A 19,526-nucleotide genomic window follows, 5' to 3' on the forward strand; every position below is an offset into this window, starting at 1 on the left:
GTTAATAAAAACTTCCCGGCTGCTCAGCAGTGCTGATCGGGACCACCACGGGGAAAGCTAAGAGGATGGTGGGAGGACCCTTACCTGCCTCCTCACTGTCCGATTGGTAATGCAAAGCTCCAGTTAGCCATGGCAGGCTGGAGCAATGGAGCACTGATAACACTTTATGCAATCTGAAGATTGCATGTAAAAGTAGAGTTAATAAAAGTGATTTAACCACTTGCCTAATAAAAGGTAGAATCACCTCCCTTTTGCCATAAAAAAAAAAAGTTAACAAAAATAAACAGATGTGGTATCACCGCATGTATAAATGTCTGAACTACAAAAATATAATGGTCAATGGCGTATACGCAATACGTATACCAGTGTTTCCCAAGCACGTTCCTGAAGCACCCCCAACAGGTCATGTTTTCTAGATTTCCTTATTCTTTCACAGGTGATATAATTCTGGTCAGTGAATCAGGCATCACCACAGTTAGATCACCTGTGAAAGACTAAGGAAATCCAGAAATCCTGTTGGGAGTGCTTGAGGACCGCATTTGGGAAACACTGACGTATACGTAATAAAATACCATAGTCCAGAACTGCATATTTTTGGTCACTTCATATACCTATAAAAAAAATGTATAAAAAGCGATCAAAAAGTCCCATCAAAACAAAAATACCGATAAAAACTTCAGATCACGGCACATAAAAATGAGCCCTCACACATCCCTGTATACAGAAAAATAAAAAAAGTTATTAGGGGTCGGAAGATGACAATTTTAAACATACTAATTTTCGTACAAAAAGTTATAATTTTTTTAAAGTACTAAAACAAAATAAAACCAATATAAGTTGGGTATCATTTTAATTGTATGTTCCTACAGAATAAAGTTAAGGTGTAAGTTTTACTGAAAAGTGTACTGCCTGGAATCAGAAGCCCTCAAAATTTACAAAATGGTGTTTTTAATTTTGTGCCACAAAAATTTTTTGGGTTCCGCCATAGATTTTATGGTAAAATGATTGATGTCATTACAAAGTAAAATTGGTGGCGCATAAAACAAGCCCTCATATGGGTTGGTAGCTGGAAAATTGAAAGCCTTATGATTTTAAGAAGGGGAGGAGGAAAAAAACAAAAGTGCAAAAATGAAAAATGGCCTTATCCATAAAGGGGTTATCCAATGAATGTAATAAAAAATAAAAAAACTCAGATCAGCATAGGACATTAAAGGGGTATTCCAGGAAAAAAAAATGTTTTTTATATCAACTGGCTCCAGAAAGTTAAACAGATTTGTAAATTACTTCTATAAAAAATCTTAATCCTTCCAATAATTATCAGCTGCTGAAGTTGAGTTGTTCTTTCTGTCTGGCAACAGTGCTCTCTGCTGACATCTCTGCTTGTCTCGGAAACTGCACAGAGTAGAAAATGTTTGCTATGGGGATTTGCTTGTACTCTGGACAGTTCCCGAGACAGGTGTCATCAGAGAGCACTTAGGGTACGTTCACACTACGGAATACGGAAGTGTGAACTTAACATTAGTGTGAATGGGTCTCCGCGAGACCGTTCACACTGCGGAATTTCATCGCCAGACAATTCCGCAGCTAAAATTTTTCTGCGCAAAGAAAGAACATGTTCATTCTTTGCGCGAATTCTGCGAGCACTGCATAGCCGTCAATGGTGATGGCTCAGTGCCCCGCGGCCCTAGTGCCGGAGTATCAGAAAAGAACAACTCAACTTCAGCAGCTGATAATTATTGGAAGGATTAAGATTTTTTTAAGTTTTCCACCGGAGTACCCCTTTAAATGAAATACCCCTTTAAGGGGTTATGGGTTAATTTACATGTTTACTAGGTTTAGTCACCTTTCCTTAGGAAGAAATGTATACAAAGTGCAAGCTCTTCAGGGGGCCTCTGTCTGTGAAATGCCCTACTGAAACTCAACAACTCTAAATTCTTCCACACCGATTTAGAATGAGAAATAAGGGAGAGTGGCAATCCTATTAGTGAGTGGCTTTTCGTGATAAGGCTTTCTGGATTACAAAAGTACTTTTAGGCTAACTAGCCAAGATTATTAGAGTGAAGTGCATGTTTCCTTACAAATCCGAGAAGGACCACATGACTAATTATACTGCACCTTTCTTGTAGCATAGAGCACATGTTCTCTTAATTCTCCAGACTGGGAGTTTATGGAGCATTCAATGGCTCTACTACTATGCAGAATGTTATAGATGCCCTAATCCACAAAGAATGCTGCAGCACTCACCACTCTAGGTAGTAATTATAATGTAAGAGCAGTAAAGGATGATGTCCTCATGTCCTTTTACAATAAATCTACTACCTGAACTGGTGAGTGCTGCAGCATTCTTTTTTTGTGGATGCTTCCGAAATCAATTGGTCAAGCTGAGCAGGTATTGTCCATTTCTGGGCTTGAAAGAGAGCATGTGAACTGGGGTTAATGGGTTCCATGTATTGCTAGGGGTGTTTAATGTTAAGAAACTTGTCTGGTGACAGATTGTCTTTAATTACAGGATGAGAAATAGCACATAGATGAATATGAATTAGCAGTTATCTCATATAAACAGTAATTCTGTAATGTAGAGTAAATCATTCCCAGTACAGAGCAAGAGTTGTATAAATAATGAATGACAACATGTAAATAGCGTTGAGTAATTTAATTAGAAATTGTCACATCTCACACTACTGTGTGCTCACATGCAGCCTGGCAGGTTTTAGCACGCTGTATGAATCTGATGCACAGCTATCACATCTGCAGACATGTGGAATGTTTGTAGGAGGGATCTATGCTGTGCGCGGCTGTCTCAGAGTCATTAGCACAGAGAGGAATTGTAGGAAAGCTGCAGCTCAGTGGCTGCTTAATTACCATTAAGATCTGAATGTTTTACAATACTTTCTCATGTGCTCATTTAAAACAACATGAAGCATCACAGTAGCTGGAAAGATCTGTTATCATCCTGTCATCAGGTATCAAATCCAGGATTTTTGCTCAAAACTAAAGGTACCATTCTATGGGGCTGAAGATTCAAATGATAAAGTTTCACTCAAGGGGGATAGTAGAAGTTAAGAACAGATTGTTCAAATCTGCTCACTGCCATTTACAGAGGTTAGGAAGGCAAGTTTAATGATATCCAGTGTCTCAGTCATGAAACTTACATGCCTGAAAAAATGTTGTTCAATGTCCCAAGCCGCTGCAAAGACAAGTGCCCATGGGGTGGGTGCCTTCTCCTTAGGTGCCTTGAACTATCTGTAATAGCTTTCCGAATACAGCTTTAGTGGTCTCTTAATTGGACATTAGAGTTGTCAATCATGATTTAGAGGAGGGGCCAGGAAATTTCAATATAGGTAGCTCTGCGCACCTTATGGGTGATGGGGTTTTGGATTTGTTAAAGGAAAACTGTTAGATATTTTCTACTGCACTATCCACAGGTACTGATGTATAGTGCGGGAGACGCTGATTCCAACGAGCCCTACCTTGCCCGGATCCGCCCGGCCGTTCGCCCGCAATTGTACTTTTATTCTCTGTGTATATCTTGTTGTAACTGGTATGGACGGGGCTTCTGCAGCTTAACTGGCACTGACGTCAGCGCCGCTTATGAATATTCATCCCCCTCCCTCCAGTTAGGAGCAGCGAAGAGAGGGAGAGCAGGGGGGATGAATATTCATAAGCGGCGCTAATGTCAGTGCCAGTTAAGCTGCAGAAGCCCCGCCCATGCCAGTTACAACAAGATATACACATAGAATAAAAGTACAATTGTGGGCGAACGGCCGGGCGGATGCGGGTAAGGTAGGGCTCATTGGAATCAGCATCTCCCACACTATCCATCAGTACCTGTGGAGAGTGCGGGAGAAAATATCTGACAGTTTTCCTTTAAACTTACATTCAATTTGTTGTAATGCGAGCCAGAAATCCAATATATTTACAATATGTGGGATGCCCCAGCACTCTAACTATTGATTGACAGCTTTCTGCTTTTATACAGTAATAGGGAGAAAGCTTTCAGTCAGTGGCAGATTGTAGGTGGGATCCTGCCTGCATATCATGAATATACAGTGGGGTAAAAAGGTATTTAGTCAGCCACAAATTGTGCAAGTTCTCCCACTTAAAAAGATGAGAGTGGCCTGTCATTTTCATCATAGGTATACCTCAACTATAAGAGACAGAATGAGAAAAAAAATCCATAAAATCACATTGTCTGATTTTTAAAGAATTTATTTGCAAATTATGGTGGAAAATAAGTACCGTATTTATCGGCGTATAACACACACTTTTAAAATTTTTTAGCCTAAAGTCTATGTGCGTGTTATACGCCGATACACCCCCAGGAAAGGCAGGGGGAGAGAGGCCGTCGCTGCCCGCTTCTCTCCCCCTGCCTTTCCTTGGGTCCAGAGCCCTGCTGCCGGCCCTTCTCTCCCCCTGGCTATCGGCGCCGCTGCCCGTTCTCTCCCCCTGACTATCGGTACCGGCGCCCCATTGCCACCGCCGACAGCCAGGGGGAGAGAAGGGGCAGCGGCACCCATTGCCGGCGCCGCTGCCCCGTTGCCTCCCCCCATCCCCGGTGGCATAATTACCTGGGTCGGGTCCGCGCTGCTGCAGGCCTCCGGCGTGCGTCCCCTTCGTCGTTGCTATGCGCTGCACGGCGCGGCGCATGACGTCAGTGCGCTGCGCCGTGCATAGCAACGACGCAGGGGACGCACGCCGGAGGCCTGCAGCAGCGCGGACCCGACCCAGGTAATTATGCCACTGGGGATGGGGGGAGGCAACGGGGCAGCGGCGCCGGCAATGGGTGCCGCTGCCGCTTCTCTCCCCCTGGCTATCGGCGCCGGCAATGCGGCACCGGTACCGATAGTCAGGGGGACAGAACGGGCAGCGGCGCCGATAGCCAGGGGGAGAGAAGGGCCGGCAGCAGGGCTCTAGACCCCAGGAAAGGCAGGGGGAGAGAAGCGGGCAGCGACGGCCTCTCTCCCCCTGCCTTTCCTGGGGATGTATCAGGGTATACACGCGCACACACGCACCCTCATTTTACCATGGATATTTGGGTAAAAAACTTTTTTTACCCAAATATCCTTGGTAAAATGAGGGTGCGTGTTATAGGCCGGTGCGTGGTATACCCCGATAAATACGGTATTAGGTCACCTACAAACAAGCAAGATTTCTGGCTCTCACAGACCTGTAACTTCTTCTTTAAGAGTCTCTTCTGTCCTCCACTCGTTACCTGTATTAATGGCATTAATGTTTGAACCTGTTATCAGTATAAAAGACACCTGTCTACAACCTCAAACAGTCACACTTCCTAACTAAGACTCCCAAGTCCTTTTCCACGTCAGTTGTAACAAGTGTTCTCCCACTTAATACATAATCCCAGCCCGGATTTTTCTTCCTCATGTGCATTACCTTACATTTATCAGTGTTGAACCTCATCTGCCACTTCCCAGCCCAAACCTCCAACCTATCAAGATCCATTTGTAACAGTGCACTGTCCTCTATAGTGTTTACAGCTTTACAGAGTTTAGTATCATCTGCAAAGATTGCTACTTTACTATTCAACCCCTCTACAAGGTTATTAATAAATATATTAAATAGGACAGGACCCAACACGGACCCCTGTGGTCCCCACTAGTAACAGTCACCCAATCAGAATAAGTACCATTAATAACCACCCTCTGTTTCCTATCATTGAGCCAGTTACTTACCCACTTACACACATTCTCCCCAGCCCAATCCTTCTCATTTTATGCACCAACCTTTTATGTGGCATCGTATCAAATGCTTTGGAAAAATCCAGATATATGACATCCAGCGATTCCCCCTTGTCCAGTCTGGAGCTCACCTCCTCATAAAAGCTGATCAGGTTAGTTTGACAGGATCAATCCCTCATAAAGCCATGCTGATATGGTTTCATACATTTATTTTTATCAAGATACTCCAAAATAGCATCTCTTAGAAAACCCTCAAACTATTTACATACAACAGAGGTTAAACTAACAGGCCTATAATTCCCGGGGTCACCTTTTGACCCCTTTCTAAATATTGGCACCACATTTGCCACGAGCCAGTCCTGGGGAACAGTCCCTGTTACTATATTAAAAATCTGTCTATCACATTACTTAATTCCTTTAGAACACGTGGGTAAATGCCATCTGGACCTGGTGATTTGTCTATTTAGATTTTTTGTAGACGGCACTGTACTTCTTTCTGGGTTAGACAGGTGACCTGTACTGGGGAGTTTACCTTATCACACTGTATTTCACCTGGCATTTCATTTTCCTCGGTGAATACAACGGAGAAGAATTTGTTTAATATATTTGCTTTTTCCAGATCCGTTTTTAATTTCTTCTTTATCATTTTTTAAAGGGCCAACTTTAAACCTTTTTGCTATTTATTTAGTTAAAGGGGTACTCCGATGGAAAACTTTATTTTTAATCCTTAATCCTTCCAGTAGTATTAGCTGCTGAATACTACAGAGGAAATTATTTTCTTTTTGGAACACAGTGCTCGCTGCTGACATCTCGGTCCATTTTAGGAACTGTCCAGAGCAGCATAAGCTTGCTTTGGGGATTTTCTCTTACTCTGGACAGTTCTTAAAATGCACAGAGATGTCAGCAGAGAGATCTGTGTTCCAAAAGGAAAATAATTTCCTCTGTAGTATTCAGCAGCTAATAAGTACTGGAAGGATTAAGATTTTTTAATAGAAGTGATTTACAAATCTGTTTAACTTTCTGGCACCAGTTGATTTAAAAAAAGTTTTCAACTGTACCCCTGTAAAGAACATTTTGGGGTTAATTTTACTCTCTTTGGCAACACGTCTTTCTGTCTCTATTTTTGCGGCTTTTATATGTTTTTTTTTCTTTTCTTTTCTTACATATTTAACATTTTTCTCTGTAGCTTTTTAATATTCTACACTGCCATTTCTCATTTTATATGAGGTATATATATGTCTTATATATATATATATGCGCCTCATTTCATTGGCAGAAAACAGCCTATTTTTTTTGTGGTTCACCTTGCAGGCCACAGCAAGCATGTAAAGTCAGTCTACCAAATTCTTTTTACATGTAATAATACATTATTTAGGTTTGTCTGTTTTAATTGGTTTCCCCATAGATTTTTCGAGACTTGAACAAACTAAAAGTGTCACTGTCGGACAGAGCAGAAGAATGAACAAGGGACATATTGCAAAATAATGCAAACAAAATTTAGACTCATACCTACAGCTTTATAATACAGGACCCACAGATAACTAGGGGTTCTACTGTGACCACACAGATTGCATATAAATATTAAAAATAATGAGACATGATTTTTCAGATGGAAGCATAAATTGTAGGGGAAGAGAACCAGATAGTGGCATAGAGTACCTATGGCTCCCCAGCATAGAACTACCATTTTTAAAGGGGTACTCCGGAGGAAAAAAAATTTCCATGCAACTTGTGCCAGAGTGCCAGAAAATGTAAAAGATTCGCAAATTACTTCTATAAAAAAAAATCTTAATCCTTCCAGTACTTATAAGCTGCTGTATGCTCCAGAGGAAGATGAGTTGTTCTTTTTAGTCTGACCACAGTGCTCTCTGTTGACACCTCTGTCCATGTCAGGAACTGTACAGAGCAGGAGAGGTTTGCTAAGGGGATTTGCTCCTACTTTGGACAGTTCTTAACTTGGACAGAGGTGGCAGCAGAGAGCACTGTGGTCAGACTGAAAACAACAACTCAACTTCCTGTGGAGCATACAGCAGATGATAAATACTAGAAGGATTAAGATTTTTTTTAAATAAAAGTAATTTACAAATCTGTTAAACTTTCTGGCACCACTTGATTTAAAAAAAAAATTGTTTTCCACTGGAGTACCCCTTCAAGCTGCTCCACATGGCTCTCACTTATTCTTAACGCTTGAACCTCCTTATTGTATGGTGAATTGATCACTTAGCAAGGTTCTAGATTTCAGCTGTTTTCCTGAAGGTCTTTAAAAGGAATTTGTCTTCACAAAATTCCCTATTGTTTAAACCAGTGGAATTTAAAACTAGTGGAAAAGAAAAAGCAACAATGACAGTCATCAGAATGTTTAAAAGTTCCAGTCAATTTTTGCAGCTTTAAGGTGGGGTCACACATAACGGATCCACAGCGTATTTTACGCTGTGGATCTGCCAGTGAGTACACTCACAGTGTACTCAGACATCACAGAGCAGCCACGATGTCTGGGTACATTGTGCATGCACGCGGCAACTGACAGGCCCCTGTGTCGCTGCTTGGAGTGGTTGATTGCCGCTGCGAGCAGGCCAGGGGGCAGGGCGAGGTGGGGCAGGGGGGGAGGCAACAGCTGGAGGCACACTATGGGTGAGGTGACAGGCAGATACGCAGCGTAAAATACCCTACCCTTAGAGTAGCATGATCAGGAGATGAAGCTGAAGTCCCATAGAGTAGCATGGGACTTCAGAGAAACCCCCCCCCCCCACCCTTGCATATTGGGGTGGGTTAGGGTTAATTTAGATTTTAGTGCATAAGAAGAAAATGAAAAGGGGGGTACCACAGAGAGGCGACACCAGTGTTTCGCACTTAGTAGTGCTTCAACGGGCCCGTTGAAGCACTACTAAGTGCGAAACACTGCTTTGCACACTATTGGCACTCTAGTCACCTGAAATAGTCTTCCAACAGTCTTTAAGGAGTTCCCAGAGATGCTTAGCACTTGTTGGCCCTTTTGCTTTCACTCTGCGGTCCAGCTCACCCCAAACCATCTCGATTGGGTTCAGGTCCGGTGACTGTGGAGGCCAGGTCATCTGGTGCAGCACCCAATCACTCTCCTTCTTGGTCAAATAGCCCTTACACAGCCAGGAGGTATGTTTGGGGTCAAGCAGTAATCAAAGCAAAAGGTGGCTACTTTGAAGAACCTAGAATATGACATATTTTCAGTTGTTTCACACTTTTTTTGTTATGTATATAATTCCACATGTGTTAATTCATAGTTTTAATGCCTTCAATGTGAATCTACAATTTTCATAGTCATGAAAATAAAGAAAACTCTGAATGAGAAGGTGTGTCCAAACTTTTGGTCTGTACTGTATATATATATATATATATATATATATATATATATATATATATATATATTTATATTTTTTTTTTCCATTTTTTAGTTATGTTGTGCTGATGTATGTTTGCAAGATAGCGAAGTGTTCACACAACATGCAATATCTCATACTATTGTTAGGATCTGGTGCCCGCGCACTCATGGCGCAGGTTTGCGATGCACGGCCTCCAATATAGTGGTGGCTATGCTTTGCAGCCTGTAGCTGAGGTGTGCGGACTCACAGCGTCCGTAGTTGCTAAGATACGGATCATGTAATGGTCATGTGACCAGACAAGTGATCTGATGCACGAGCCAAGTGACTGCACAGGAGCAGTAACACTGGTCTCATGCTAACAGTGCCATGTTTGGAGCTTTTGCATACACTGAATGGGTGAGTGTTGTACAGCCTTATTTTTTACTGTTTTCATCCGTGTAATTTTGTTCAATGTAAGGCAATTGTATGCATTTTCAAGTATTTTACAAACTATCCACTAATATATATTAGCACTTTTGATGCGCAGGCACATTGTTAATATTGTTAATCATGTACTGGAGATTGTACACTTTGTAATATACACTGTTTTTTGTATTTTATGGATTTATATGAAATGATGTATTGAATGGTCACATGTAAAAAGGATTGTTATAATCACTAGGCTGGGCATAAAAAAGCCCCATAATGCTTTGCATCACTCTGCTTGAGAATGATTCTATTGATGAATTGAAACATTGCTGCTTGACATGGGCTGAATAAAAGACACAGTTTTTTTCACCATTTTTTGGAATGCTGCGTAGCTGTTTCCTATTTAGTGGCCGGTGATCGGGTCTGGACCTCTGGCACCCACACATCATTAGATAAGTAGTGTTGCTATACAATTTGTTTGGATATACACGCACACACACATGCACAGAGCACTAAATTCTGTTAAAAAGAGCTTAGGCAAAGTGGCCACCCCAAAAAACAACACATTTCATTTCAGTATCTGGCTCCAATAAGTGACACTGGATTAAGCTCTTTCTAACTGTCTTAACCCCTTCCCGCCCCAGGACATATGTATAAGTCCAAGTTGCTAGCTTGTTAGTGCAACTGGATGTATGCATACGTCCTAGCGATTTCCTGCTCTGCGCGATGTGCTGCAGGAGATCGCTGGTGGGACACGGCTGTCAATCATAGCCGAGGCCCCGCCGCAGCTGCCGGAGCAGCAATCGTGCTGGTCCCAGCGGCATTAACCCCATAGATGCTGTGATCAATCCTGATGACAGTATCTATGGTGTTGACAGGGGGAGGGTGCTCCCCCTGTTCACCAACGGTGGCGCCGAGATACAATCGCGGGTTGCCATTGGTTGCTATGGCAGCAGGAGGTCAGATGATGACCTCCATTCTGCCTACGAAGGAAGCCTGTGAGATCCAGCCACAGGCTGGATCGCACATGCTGTACTGTGTGCAGCTGAACAGGTCATACTATGCTGCAGTACAAATGTATTGCAGCCTAGTGTAACCTGTAAAAAAGGAAAAAGTAAATAAATAAAAAGGTTCTTCAATAAAAGTATGAAGTGTAAAAAAAACAATATTTGTAATTTGTAATGTATTATCATAAAAATAAATAAAAAAATAAAAAACACAAATTATATACATACTAGGTATTGCCACATGTACTATAAAGCTATAATGTTAATTATCCCGCACGGTGAACACCGTAAAAAAAAACAACAAAAAAGCACAAAATTTGCCAATCTTGGTGCAAATAGTGGAACAAAAAAGATCAAAAGATAGCATGTATCACAAAAAATTATATCAATAAAAAGTACAGCTTGTCCCGCAAAAAAATAAGCCCTCACTCAATGGCGTCGGATGAAAAATAAAAAAGTTACGTCAGAAAATGATAAATGATTAAAAAAAATGAAAACGAAAAACAATTTCAGAATTTTTCGCCAAAACCTCCTCTTGAGCAGATGATCTTCCTTCTAGATCAAACAAAATTCATGCAAATTTCAGTATTCCAAATGTTCTAAATATGGCAAATCAAAACAGACTAAGCTATATTACCCAGCAAGGCTGCATGTGTTCCAATCTGCTGAACTAATATGATCTATAAAGTGTAGCAATGTGACAAGAGAATAGGCTGGCCCTAATAATCAATCTGGATTATTCTTCATTTGTCAATCATTACATGGTAGGTGGATATAGTCACAGTTTTGTACTTACATGTTTACATATTCAAAGCAGTTTAGTTTTAAAATTGAAGTCTTTATTCCTTTGACAAGGCAAACAGAAAAGTTTCATTACATTTCCAAGTCTCATTGAAAATAATTGCTATTGTTATTTTATAACTTTCATTAAAATAGTCAGCATGTTGATTTACAAAAGGTGGAAACATTATGTTTGAATGTATCAATTAAAGTGTGCAGCTGGGACAAGTAACTTGTCTTTACAGGCATGTGCACTTTCTAGGGTATGGTTCAGCTTAAATGACTTAACCATCCACTCAAGAGCTATTAGTAGCAAAGATGAAGTAATGTTAATTGAATAATTGCTTTTTGCCCAGAACACTGGCATAATAGTAATATATATTTCAATATGGAGATGAGAATGACTATGAAAACTATAACCACATGGTATTTAAAGAATTTAAGATTGTAGTCATACAATAGGAGAAGTAATTCTTTATTGTCAATTGCAGTAGTTTCATTCTGTTATTAAAACAGTTTTACCACTAGATACATTAATGTCATATTGACAGGACTTCCCTACTCAACATTATAAGAGCAGTCCCCTCATATCCTTACATAAATGTACTAGGCTATGTCCTTAAAGGGGTACATTTCTGGAAAAATAAATTTTCTAAATCAACTGGTGCCAGAAAGTTAAACAGATTTGTAAATTACTTCTATTCAAAAATATTAATCCTTCCAGCACTTCAGTACTTCAGCTGCGGTATGTTCCACAGGAAGTTCTTTTATTTTTGAATTTCCTTTCTGTCTAACCACAGTGCTCTCTGTTGACACCTGTGTCCATTTTAGGAACTGTCCAGAGTAGGAGCAAACCTAGCCTGCTCTGGACAGTTCCTGACATGGACAGAGGTGTCAGCAGAGAGCACTGTGGTCAGACAGAAAGGAAATTCAAAAAGATGAATTTCCTCTAAACTCACCTGGGGCTAGTAACAGGTGTGGGCAATATAAAAATCACACCTGAAAACATATAAAAAAGAGAGAAGTTCACTTAGTCTTTGCATTGTGTGTCTGTGTGTGCCACACTAAGCATGGACAACAGAAAGAGGAGAAGAGAATTGTCTGAGGACTTGAGAACCAAAATTGTGGGAAAATATAAACAATCTCAAGGTTACATGTCCATCTCCAGAGATCTAGATTTGCCTTTCTCCACAGTGCACAACATTACCAAGAAGTTTGCAACCCATGGCACTGTAGCTAATCTCCCCGAGCATGGACAGAAGAGAAAAATTGATGAAATGTGTCAACGCAGGATAGTCCGGATGGTGGATAAGCAGCCCCAAACAAGTTCCAAAGATATTCAAGCTGTCCTGCAGGCTCAGGGAGAATCTGTGTCAGCGCGAACTATCCATCAACATTTAAATAAAACTTAAAAATTAAACGCTATGGCAGGAGACCCAGGAGGACCCCACTGCTTACACAGAAACATAAAAAAGCAAGACTACATTTTGCCAAAATGAACCTGAGTAAGCCAAAATCCTTCTGGGAAAACATCTTGTGGACAGATGAGACCAAGATAGAGCTTTTTGGTAAAGCACATCATTTTACTGTTTACCGAAAACGGAATGAGGCCTACAAAGAAAAGAACACAGTACCTACAGTGAAATATGATGGAGGTTCAATGTTGTTTTGGGCTTGTATTGCTGCCTCTGCCACTGGGTTCCTTGAATGTGTGCAAGGCATCATGAAATCTGAGAATTACCAACAGATTTTGGGTTGCACTGTACAGTCCAGTGTCAGAAAGCTGGGTTTGCATCCAAAATCTTGGGTCTTCCAGCAGAACAATGACCCCAAAAATACGTCAAAAAGCACTCAGAAATGGATGGCAACAAAGAGCTGGAGAGTTCTGAAGTGGCCAGCAATGAGTCCAGATCTAAATCCCATTTAACACCTGTGGAGAGATCTTAAAATTGCTGTTGGGAAAGGGTGCCCTTCCAATAAGAGAGGCCTGGAGCAGTTTGCAAAGGAAGAGTGGTCCAACATTCCAGCTGAGAGGTGTAAGAAGCTTATTGATGGTTATAGGAAGTGACTGATTTCAGTTATTTTTTCCAAAGGGTCTGCAACCAAACATTAAGTTAATTAACGTCCATCTGCGGCTCCCGAGGTAAGACGTGCGCTCAGCAGGTGAGCGCACATCAAACGAGGTGGGTCCCGATTGCTATAAGCAACCAGGACCCACGGCTAATGCCGGACATCGCCGATCTGGCTGATGTCTGGCATTAACCCTTTAGACGCGGTGATCAAACTTGATTGACGCATCTAAAACGAAAGTAAACATTGCCGGTTAGCTCAGTGGTGCTGTTTGGGACCATAAACTTAGGTGGTATTGCCGTGTACGTAAATGTCCTAACTATAAAAATATAAAGTTAATTAAACCGCACGGTCAATGGCGTACACCCAAAAAAAATTCCAAAGTCCAAAATAGTGTATTTTTGCTCACTTTTTATATCATGAAAAAATTGATAAAAAGCGATCAAAAAGTCAGATCAATACAGACATTTTACCACTAGCACCATCAGATCACAGTGCAAAAATGAGCCCTCATACCGCCCCGTACGTGGAAAAATGTAAACGTTATAGGGGTCAGAAGATGACAATTTTAAACATATACATTTTCGTACATGTAGTTATGATTTTTTCCAGAAGTAAGACAAAATCAAACCTATATAAGTAGGGTATCATTTTACAAAACAAACTACCCAAGGGCAATAGGGGGACAAATAAACCAAGAGATTACTAAAACCCTGGGCCTTAGCCTTGGGTAGGAAACCCCTATGATGCTACCCCTAAAATTTAACTTTTACTTGTTATAGTTTAAAATGCAAAAAAAAATAAAATAAAATTTTTATATATATATATATATATATATATATATATATATATATATATATAGATGATTAAAACTGATAACCAGATGATCTGATATACGGTAAGTACAAATTATGATAGGAGAACAATCTCCACTCATTTGTCACACAGCCCTGCAGTGGCCACAGTTGCCTCTTGAGAAAGCCGCAGATGTGGCGAAACATGTAGAGGCGGTAATAGTGTGAATTTTAAGTGATACCAGCATGATCAAAATCTCAGTGGCCACTGCAGGGCTGTGTGACAAATAAGTGGAGATTGTTCTCCAACATAAGTCGTACTTATATCAGATCATTGGTTACCAGTTTTAATCATATATATATATATATATATATATATATATATTTTGTTGGGACTTTGCATTTTAAACTATAACAAGTAAAAGTTACATTCATTTTAGGGGTTTAGGGGTTGCATCATAGGGATTTCATACTCCGGGCTAAGGCCCCGGGGTTTAGTAATTTTTTGGGTATCATTTTAATCATATGGACCTTCAGAATAAATATAAGGTGTCATTTTTACTGAAAAAATGTACTGCGTAGAAACGGAAGCCCCCAAAAGTTACAAAATGGCATTTTTTCTTCAATTTTGTCCCACAATTATAATTTTTTTTTTTGTTTCAAAGATTTTTGGGTAAAATGACTGATGTCATTACAAAGCAGAATTGGTGACCTAAAAATTCATATGATAGCTAATTTTTTGTGTGCAAAATTGAAAGGGTTATGATTTTTAAAAGGTAAAGAGGAAAAAATGAAAGTTCAAAAATGGAAAAATGCTCAGTCCTTAATGGGTTAAGGGTGCCAATAATTTTGTCCAGCCAATTTTTTGTGTTTGGTGTGACATTATGTCCAATTTGCTTTTTTTCCTCCCTTTTTTGGTTTAGTTCCAATACACACAAAGGGAATAAACATGTGTATAGCAAAACGTGTTACTGCAATCCTTTTCTGTGAGAAATACTTAATTTTCTGGAAAAATTTCAGGGGTGCCAATATTTACGGCCATGACTGTATTTGCTGCAGATGTTATTCTGCACCATATATACTACATGTGACTAAACCTTTACCGCAGATTAAGTGTAGATTTTACCCTCCCTAAAGAATTAAATGGTAAAATCAGCAACAAATCTGAGATATTATAAAATCTGCCCCACAGTTCAATTTTTGTCAGGAAAATTTCCGCTGCTGGTCCTATAATCTGCTGCAAACTTGTGAATTTCTGCTCAGTAAATCATCTAGTATGCATTAACCCTATAAGTGCATTATTGTTCTGCAGACTGCCTCTTTGAATTGTTCTCAGACTTGACACACAGAGCAGTTAACGTTTCCTGACGGCCAGGTAGAAATACCTTACTAATAGCAACATTCTTTGCTGAATAAAGTTTGCCATAGTCACTAATCAGTAATCTCTAGGCATCAGTCATGTGTTAAATCCAGATTAAAACAAGCAAACATCAAATCAGGTTCTCTATAAAGTTAAAGTTCACCGACAAACTTGTGTTTTTCTATAGAATTGTAATAGAGAACTCCTTCTCAGTTTATTAGTAACTGGAAATAAAGAATAGAAGAAGTCTGTACAGAGCCGTGTAGATATACAGTAAGATATGCCAGGAGGTGACTGCAACCATTTATTTGCTTGTTCATGACTTACTAAATACAGTAAAACCTCTTTGAGAAGACCATCCAAAATTGAAAAGTGGTCTTCTCAAAGAAGAAGAGCCACTATGCACAAGGTTTGGTGGGCTAAAAATTCATCAAATGAAATTTGGTAAGGGGGTGGTCCTCTGAAAGAAGTGGTCTTTTGAAGTGGTTTCACTGTGTACAGATTGTCAAAACTAATGCTGACCAAAATGAAGGGGGGGGGGGGGGGGTTGGGAGTCAGTACAGTATATAAGATATGGTGCAGTAGGAAACCAGAGAACAAGAGAGAACACTGTTGCTGACAGATTAAAAAAAATAAAGCAGTGCTTATAATAATTTTTAAATGGGGTCTATTACCAGAGATAACCCTTAGGATATGTAGCTGCTATCCTAATACTGGAAAACAGCTGATATTGTCTGAGGAAGCCGCAGTCAGTCAGGCCTTTCTGCCGCATGGGGCATCTTGTTATATTACAGGGTAAACATTTAGATGTAATACAAAGAAAGCTGAAGTCTGTCAGATTGAAAGCTACTTCTACATAGCCGTTCTCTGTTGTGGTGTACTGAGGAGGCACTAAGCAGAAAATAAACTCCTCTGTGGTGTCCATATGCCTTATGGAGACCACGCCATTAATTGCTTAAAGCACCCTATGCTCTATTGAGACACTATCAAGGTGAGTCCCCCTCCATGCTTGCCAAGCCGATTTAGCTGGATATGCCAATCTGATCTGAAAAGAATTGTTTCCAATGAGACGACCCATTTTAGTGGATAATATATCCATTGCTAGACATGTTATCCCCCATTTCAAAGAATAGGGGATAAGATAACTGATCGTGGGGGTCTGCTCGCTGGAACCTCCAGCAATCTCTGGGCAGACACCCGCCATTCTGAACAGTATGTTCAGAAAACTGGGTTCGGGAGTCTGTGGTCGTGAAGTCACACCACCTCCTTGCGTGGTGTCACGCAAAGCCCCTTCTATTCATGTATATGGGAGAAGGGGTGCTCCACTTTTTTTTTTTTTATATCTTTCAAAAATAAAACCCAGCACAGGGCATGAAATTTAAAGGTGAACCATACATTTTAAGGTAAATATTTATTTTAGAAGGTCAAAATAGTTTTTTAACATGTATACCCTCTTGATTTTGTTGGATTGTTAGTAAAAGAAAGAATAACAAACAGCTAACAAAGTTCATGTGAGTAGAAAATGCACACAAAAGTTCAAAGGCCTATGTATTTGTGAAAAAGAACAAAATAGGACTATATAAGACAGGGAGCATGACTTTAGTTATTATGAAACTAAAATGTATGTTTTGCATCTTTCAGAACCAATCTACCACTGTACGAGCCACAAGGAATATAAAAAGATCTGCTGCATAGCTTATTAAAAAAGGAGTGTCTAGTGAAAACAACCTCTATCTATATGGCCTATTAGTACGCATGAATGTCTAGCACAGATTCACTTTCAGGATAATGTTTATAGATATAAAGCAACCCCAATACCTGTTAAAAACTTTGAACACATACACTGGATATGATGTTGACATGGTGCTTTTTATAGTCCCTATTCCATTAGGTTTAAGCTGTCATGTGTTAGGTGTGAGGATGATTTGGAGACTGAAAAGGTATTTTCAGTATTTGTGAAAGTTACACATCCCATTACCTACTATCATACTTTCTAAGGGCAAAGCGACAGGAACAACCACCGGATGAGGTAGGCACCATGCTCTCTCTATGTTGCCTACTATAATAGTAGTTATAATAGTTTAAACAATATTAATCACAGCTGGATCCCAGTTGAGACTAATTCCTAACATACATTTAGGTAAAAAATATAAAAACTTTGGTTTCTCACAATTCCCTCTAATTCATATAACCCTATGTACCTTTTAGCAAGTCAGTTATGGTACTTACTTTCTTCACATTACTTACTTACTATGCAGTTTTAAAACAAACAGTTGGATACTAGTTTATTTCACAAGACCAGAATTCAGTAATTTCCACACTTCTAGGGCAGCCTTGCACAGACTTTTCATAATTACCAGAATTTTTCCACATTCCTCCTGACAGAACAGGTATAACTTAGTTAGGTTAATTATTTTTAGTCCAGTTAAATTTTTTTTATTGAATTTAGATCAGAATTATGTCGTGGTTACTACAAAGCTTTCACCCAGTTGTGGCAAAATTAACATTTTCTTGAGATGCTCCTTCTGTATTTCTGGATAATTCTAATTTATTATTGTCCTATTTAATGTACCAAATGACACTATGAGCCCATTTTCTAGCCAGACAGTCTTACAACATAATGGTCCAAGTTAGGATGGTGTTCCCGTTATTCAAATATTTATCCTTTAGCCATATATAGTACTGATCACTATGACAACTAGTTACATTTTTGTTTCATCTTTTATGAGGATCATGAAAAATTGACTGCATGATAACCTTAAAGGGGTATTCCTTCCCTAGACATCTTATCCCCTATCCAAAGGATAGGGGATAAGATGTCAGATCGCCGCGGCCCCGCTGCTGGGGAGCCCTGGGATCCCTGCTGTGGCACCGCGCTCTCATTACAGCACAGAGCGAGTTCGCTCTGCACGTAATGATGGGCGGTACAGGGGCCGGAGCATCGTTATGTCACGGTACCGCCCCTTGTGATGTCACGGCCCGCCCCTTTCAATACAAGTCTATGGGAGGGGGCGTGGCGGTCGTCACGCCCCCTCCCATAGACTTGCATTAAGAGGACGGGCCGTGATGTCACGAGGGGCGGCGAACTCGCTCTGTGCTGTAATGATAGCGGGGTGCCGCAGCAGGGATCCCGGGATAAGGGGATAAGAGGATAGGGGATAGGATGTCTAGGGGCGGAATACCCTTTTAAAGGGGAACCTGTCATGGACAGCATAAAACATGCATGGGCTCCCTTTTTACTATAAACTGCAGTTTCATATAAAATAAGTGCAGCATTTTATTAAAAGAGCTATGATTGCTTTCACTATTTCCAGCATGGGGCTGCCACACAGCATTTATTCCACCATGCCGTAAAAATCAGCATACAGTGGAATAACAAATATTGTGGTCTCTAGGGGTTTAAAAGATGGACAACTTGGTTTATGATAACTTTACAATTCTGAACAAAATCTGTCTTTAATTGTTCTTGTTACAACAGGGCATTATAACTGATTATAATCTGTGAGTGAAAAAAAAAGTCATCACAACATACGGTACCTCTTCCGGCAAGCTGACGACCAATCCATGATCCGTTGGCCCAACCAGCACTTGTAGGAAGTACTCACTACAAGCAGCCAGAACTGCACGATGGGCTCGAAACTCCTTTCCTTCCACAACTAAAGTGACATCACAGAGAATGTCTTGTTTCCACTGGTCATTGAGGCACTGAAGAATATTGGTACAATGTACAGTTGACTCATACACGTACATGGGAGATTCAGTCTTGTCATCTGCAGACATTCCGTTCAGACCCTGGAAAATAAAGCCAATAACTATCAGTAAGCACCATCATATTATCTTACCATATATGAACTTACTCATAAATCTCCAAGCGTATGTCAAATTCCAAATTTAAGTCTATTATGTCATTTGGCTGTTGTTACTTGTCTGTATCTTAATCATAGGAAAATGACTTGCTAGACATAAATTGATTAATTATTTGCAGTACTTTGTGAAAATTGGTCAGAATATAAAATAAATGAAAATAATCCAGAAGTTTTGCTTAACCCTAACTT

The 19,526-nt window shown here is 40.1% G+C and overlaps 1 protein-coding gene and 2 long non-coding RNA genes across 6 annotated transcripts in view; 2 read left to right on the forward strand and 1 right to left on the reverse strand.

Moving 5' to 3' along the window:
- BACH2 (BTB domain and CNC homolog 2) overlaps positions 1-19,526 on the reverse strand; it is a 304,321-nt gene that overhangs the window by 75,892 nt on the left and 208,903 nt on the right. For all 4 annotated transcript variants that reach the window (XM_056566115.1, XM_056566113.1, XM_056566114.1 and 1 more), the window contains one exon: positions 19,009-19,263. In XM_056566115.1, coding sequence (XP_056422090.1) covers positions 19,009-19,263 — 255 coding nt within the window. The remainder of the gene's footprint in view (positions 1-19,008; positions 19,264-19,526) is intronic.
- Positions 9,368-19,142, forward strand: LOC130362121 (uncharacterized). The gene is made up of 3 exons (XR_008891281.1): positions 9,368-9,448; positions 17,113-17,500; positions 18,950-19,142. It is a non-coding gene; the product is annotated as an uncharacterized LOC130362121 (long non-coding RNA).
- LOC130362120 (uncharacterized) overlaps positions 19,172-19,526 on the forward strand; it is a 58,028-nt gene continuing 57,673 nt past the window's right edge. The window contains exon 1 of the long non-coding RNA XR_008891280.1: positions 19,172-19,289. This is a non-coding gene — a long non-coding RNA (uncharacterized LOC130362120). The remainder of the gene's footprint in view (positions 19,290-19,526) is intronic.

Source organism: Hyla sarda, chromosome 3, assembly GCF_029499605.1.
Source record: "Hyla sarda isolate aHylSar1 chromosome 3, aHylSar1.hap1, whole genome shotgun sequence".
Classification (NCBI taxonomy): domain Eukaryota; kingdom Metazoa; phylum Chordata; class Amphibia; order Anura; family Hylidae; genus Hyla; species Hyla sarda.